The sequence below is a fragment of the Montipora capricornis genome, chromosome 10 (assembly GCF_036669925.1).
Source record: "Montipora capricornis isolate CH-2021 chromosome 10, ASM3666992v2, whole genome shotgun sequence".
NCBI lineage: Eukaryota > Metazoa > Cnidaria > Anthozoa > Scleractinia > Acroporidae > Montipora > Montipora capricornis.
In genome coordinates, this window is record NC_090892.1 from 13,771,659 (window position 1) to 13,776,658 (window position 5,000).

Below are 5,000 nucleotides of genomic sequence, written 5' to 3' on the forward strand. Positions count from 1 at the left end.
AAAAAAAGGAATTGTTACTCAGACATTAATATCACGTCTACTTTATTGAATGAACTTTAGAAAAAACTTTTGAACTTTTCAGATTCTCAAACATGAACGAAATACGAAAAAAAGAAATCATTACTCAGACATTTATATCACGTCTACTTTATTGACTAACGCTTTTCTTTTTATTAAAGTACTTTGTTATCACGTTTGTCCTAAACGCCGCATTGCTCGCGCCCTGACTGTTTGAGTGTCTCTTCCGTTTCCTGCTGCAATCTGCCCGAGTACTTGGGACGGGAGTTATGAATATGGCTTCCTCGTCCTCGTCTTCGTTCTCGTCTTGGAGATCTTGGCCAACACCTTGCTCGGGAGCTGTGTCTTCCTCAGAAGTGATGACCGGCAACCTTTCCCAGACATTCGTGACGAGGTGTTGCTTGTTCTCACTCAACAGGCCGAGTGCCGTGCATATTCGCTTCCGCTCGGCCAAGGCCTCGGCGGTGCCATACGTGCCCAGCGACATATGATGATCTTTGAGATTTTCGGACAGCATTCGCATGTAGGCCTTAAGGTTGGCGCGAACGGAAGGTTCGTCGCTCGTTCGCAATTTGTCATAGCACTCCTTGAGCTCTATTTCCGTCGTCCGGACCCAAGCGTTTTCGAATGCTATTCTCGCAGCCTCTCGGCGTTTATGCTCTCGGGCTTGCCTTTGCTCCTCCTCATATCGGTCCAGTTCCCTCGTGACTGCACTAGGCAACGGTTCTTCGGGATTCGAGGAGATGAGTAGGGTCTTGCGCCGTTTGTGCTGCTCCTTTCTGTCCTCTTCCGCTCTGTGCCTCTTGGCCCTCTCGGCCTGGTGCATGTGCAATACCTGCCTGTGACGAAGGCTATCTGGCTGCAGGCCTCTGAGATGTTCCTCAAGGGCGTACAAGACGTCACCCGCGTGACTGGCATCTGACTGGCTATCTGAAGCTTCCGAGTCGCTTTGCTCGTCTTGGTCCTCTACAGGAACTGGCGCGGTGTTCTCGGTCATTATCTCCTCCAACGACACTGACTGTAGTGCTTCTTTCTCGCTCTGCTTTAAGGCACCGTCTTCGTACAACGAACGCTCTTCGTCTGTTTCTGATTGGTCCTCCTCGTCGGTTTCACGATGTTGTGTCTCTTGGGCTTTTCGTGTTGCCCAGATCAGGCATTCCATTGGGTGCTTTTTCAACCAAGTAGCCGCACGTTTTGTGGGGTTCGCCAGTCTCTTGAACTGGTACGTGCTGAGCCTTCTGTCCATGGCGGGTTGATCAGACGGTCCAAAGTCGAGCTTTTTCTGACAAGTTATCAACATGGGACAGCGGTTGATGAAAGATTTTGCCCTCTGATACTTCACGTCGTGTGCGGAATAACCACCCTGTGTCAACGTTTTCCAGTCGTCGATATCTAGGGTTGATTCCGTAGCCTCGTCCAAGAATATGACCTCGGTGAATGGCGTAATCATCGATTTATTAAAGGCACGCTGTTTGGTAACCGTGGCTACGTTTCCGTGATGTACGAGGCTGAGGATCGGGAAAAACAGGCTTGTTTTGCCACTGTTAGCGTCTCCGACTAGACACAACACCTTGTCCTTGTGTTTTTTCTTATTGTAGTTTAGGAGTTTGACAAACTCTTCGCAGAAGCCACATACGTCGTCAGGAGTGAGACTGTTTTCCAAAATCTGGCGAAAGTATTTTGCGTCGGGAATTTGGTTTGGCTCGTACGGGCAAAACGCTCTGGGTGATACCTTGCCTATTTGGTGTTCTTCGATGGCGTCCTCGACGAAATTCCTTCCTTTCAATGACCAGCAAGCGCCGTTGTTCACTTCGATGAGATCGTAATCCACGGTTAGTGGTCGAAACAGCTCACAATAAGGATCTGACAACAGGTCAATGATTTTCTTCATCTGCGGAAGCATCCGCGACTTAAACTGCTCATTGGTGGCCAAGGTGTTTACGAAAGCCCTTGTTTCGCACTTGTATGAAAACGTGAACGTGGATCTGGGATCTTTCTTGTAGATTTTTCCTCTGTAGGTAGCATAGCCAAGTTTTCCCATGGCGATTGCTATATCGTTAACCAGGATTGCGAGTTTATTTGACAGCATCTTTTCGTCGTCGCACGGTGGCTGGCTGGTGGACGCCTGCGACGTCGCCGTGTTGGACTCAAAGCCAAATTTGTCCAGTTGTAGCTTTGCCGCGGTCAGACGTTCGATTGCTTTCAGCAAGGACGCGTGAAACTTCTGATTAACCAGGGTCACTCGCACGACGTTTTCACTGCCACAATCGTCTAACTCCTGGGTGCATAAGCAATCCTCACCGATCAGCTTCCTGGCCTCGTCTCTGTAGGAGTGTTTGTAAGATGATCTCACAAGGTCTCGCATGAAAGGATTTTTATGATCTTTGAACACTTTGTAAAGTTCTGCCGTGGCTGGAGATTCCTTTCCATCCTGGAACTGCACCTGTCGAATACAAATTAAATGGAACAATGTCTCAGAACATTTTCACGATTTGTTTTGCTACCTGCAGCACTGTGATTGTGCTTGTTCCTTTTCTTTTTATCTCGCTTTACATTGGATTGCTAGACACATCTCAAGGAGAGCTCTCAAAGAAAGATACGACATTCGTTACCTGGGTTGCTGTGACATCCAGTCCGCAATTTAGCAGGGCCTTGTGAACCGAAATTGGGCTGGCAGGGGCGCCATTTATTGTAGTCAACGCGACCCAGTATGAGATTGCGGGGCACAGTGATTTGTTTATACTTGTCAAGTTCCCTTCGAGCCACTGTTGCGTCATGGAACTTGGCATGTCATCGCCAGAACTACTCTCATCGTCTGTTTCTTCGTTGATGCAACAGTGTTTCTTCTCTTGGCTCGAAATGGCGCTAAAGAAAAACGCTGCGTTGTGGATACCTGAAACACAGCACAGTCAAATGCGTTCAATTTCATTTTTGATACTTAAAATGTTTTCCAAATTTCCTCGGAAACAAAGGTATTCCAATAAATACTGACCTGAAATAGCATTGTCGCATGAATCACGTTTGCTGCAAATAGAAGTCCACGCCCTGCCCAAATCTTTATCTTTTGCTTTAAAAATACATTTTGCGCTTATGATGCTGCACCTTCCGCTGATAACTGGTAAGAGATAACACAGTGCAGCGCTCTTTATCCCTTCACTATTTAGCTGTCGGCACGGTTGTCTTGTGCGCTGCATTTTCTCCTGTAGCTCAGATGTTGTAAAATGATTGCGTCTCTTATATAGTGGATCAAAGCAGTGAAATGTTGACACATAAATTTGAAAGCGCTGCCCGTGATAATAATGATCAACGATGCACGAGAGTTTATTATTTCTTTGTCATGTGTTCACTTGCAACTTGTCGTCAAATAGGTGTCACACATCATGTAACTGTCGAATGGGTGTGAAAAGGGGCGTTTCTATTTTTGTACCTTAAGTACGTTTGACTACCAATCCCGCACAATGATGGTGTTTCCCACGGGAAACCCAAAGAAATAACAGATCAAGTCAATGAAACACAACATCGATACGATCGCTTGGCTTGTTTACTCAGTCGAGCCACTCCTGTTGACCCAGCATGGTTTTTGCGATTTAACACTTTTCCGAGATAAACTCGCCATCTAATCAAGGAAATCCAAAGCACAAACAATGCAATCAAGGCTGTTATCCTAAACGGGTAATAGCTCTCTTTGTTGACAATAATTCACAGAAACAACCGGGAAACCTGACACATTTTGTGCAGTGATTTAGGACTAAATTTTAACAGGAATGCATTTAGGATGTTGCTTATGGCAATCCTTCCTCCTTTGTTCACGTCACTGAGATCAGGCTGAGTGACACATGCTTGTAATCTTAGCAACGTGTTACTGGATATTGAAAAGTTATCAGATCTCTGGCAACGAAGACGACATCGATGCAAAAGAGCAAAATTTTTGTCATCAATTAAAATGAGTTACACTATTCGTCCTAACAAGCCACTAACAAGTAACTGTGTCCGCAAAAACCGTCCTTTTCTGCGTATGTTGAAAATTTGGTTGAATAAAATCTTGTGTATTTCTGCTTCTTTGCTGCAAAAATTGGGTTTCATTACCTCGGTGTAAAAACCTGTGAAACTCTTTCTTTGTTTTGTTAGCTCGTGGTAGGGTTAGGTTATTGTTTGATGTTTTTTTGCTCTTTTGTTTTCCTTTGTGCTACGTCATCTGTGAGTTTCACAGATTTTTACACCGAGGATGAGCCCAAAAATTAAGCTAAACCAGTGAAGCACCACGTGTCCGGGAGATCTGGAAAATCCGCGTTTTCTGTGCACGCCGAAAGCTGTTTGACTAAAATCGTAACATGAAGGCTTGACTGCTGATAAAATTCAAGCCGAACCAGGAAAGAAACTTGTGTCCGGGAAATCCGGAAAATCCGTGTTTTCCGTGCCTGCCGAAAAGTTCTTAGAATGAAATCAAAAAAAAAAAAAAAAAAAAAAAATAATAATAATAATAATAATAATAATAAAAATGAAATCAAAGGCATTAAGGAATGATCGCTGATAATACTCAAGCCGAACAAGGGAAAAGCCTTGTGTCCGGGAAATCCGGAAAATCTGCGTTTTCCGGGCATGCCGAAAAGTTCTTAGAATGGAATCGAATAATAATAATAATAATAATAATAATAATAATAATAATAATAATAATAATGAAATCAAAGGCATTAAGGAATGACCGCTGATAATACTCAAGCCGAGCCAGGGAAAAGCCTTGTGTCCGGGAAATCCGAAAAATCTGCGTTTTCCGGGCATGCCGAAAAGTTCTTAGAATGGAATCGAATCATAATGATAATAATAATAATAATAATAATAATAATAATAATAATGAATGAAATCAAAGGCATTAAGGAATGACCGCTGATAAAGCTCAAGCCGAACCAGGGAATAGCCTTGTGTCCGGGAAATCCGGAAACTCCGCCTTTTCCGTGCATGCCGAAAAGTTCTTAGAATGAAAT

The 5,000-nt window shown here is 44.1% G+C and overlaps 2 protein-coding genes across 3 annotated transcripts in view; both read right to left on the minus strand.

Moving 5' to 3' along the window:
- The window catches only part of LOC138021412 (cytochrome c oxidase assembly protein COX18, mitochondrial-like), a 401,574-nt gene that overhangs the window by 157,956 nt on the left and 238,618 nt on the right, over nucleotides 1–5,000 (minus strand). The window lies entirely within an intron of this gene.
- LOC138020326 (uncharacterized) lies at nucleotides 149–3,142 on the minus strand. The gene is made up of 3 exons (XM_068867330.1): nucleotides 3,011–3,142; nucleotides 2,631–2,911; nucleotides 149–2,461 (listed from the first exon to the last, which is right to left on the minus strand). Exons 2-3 carry the CDS (start codon nucleotides 2,805–2,807, stop codon nucleotides 149–151), a joined length of 2,490 nt encoding a protein of 829 aa, XP_068723431.1. The 5' UTR covers nucleotides 2,808–2,911; nucleotides 3,011–3,142.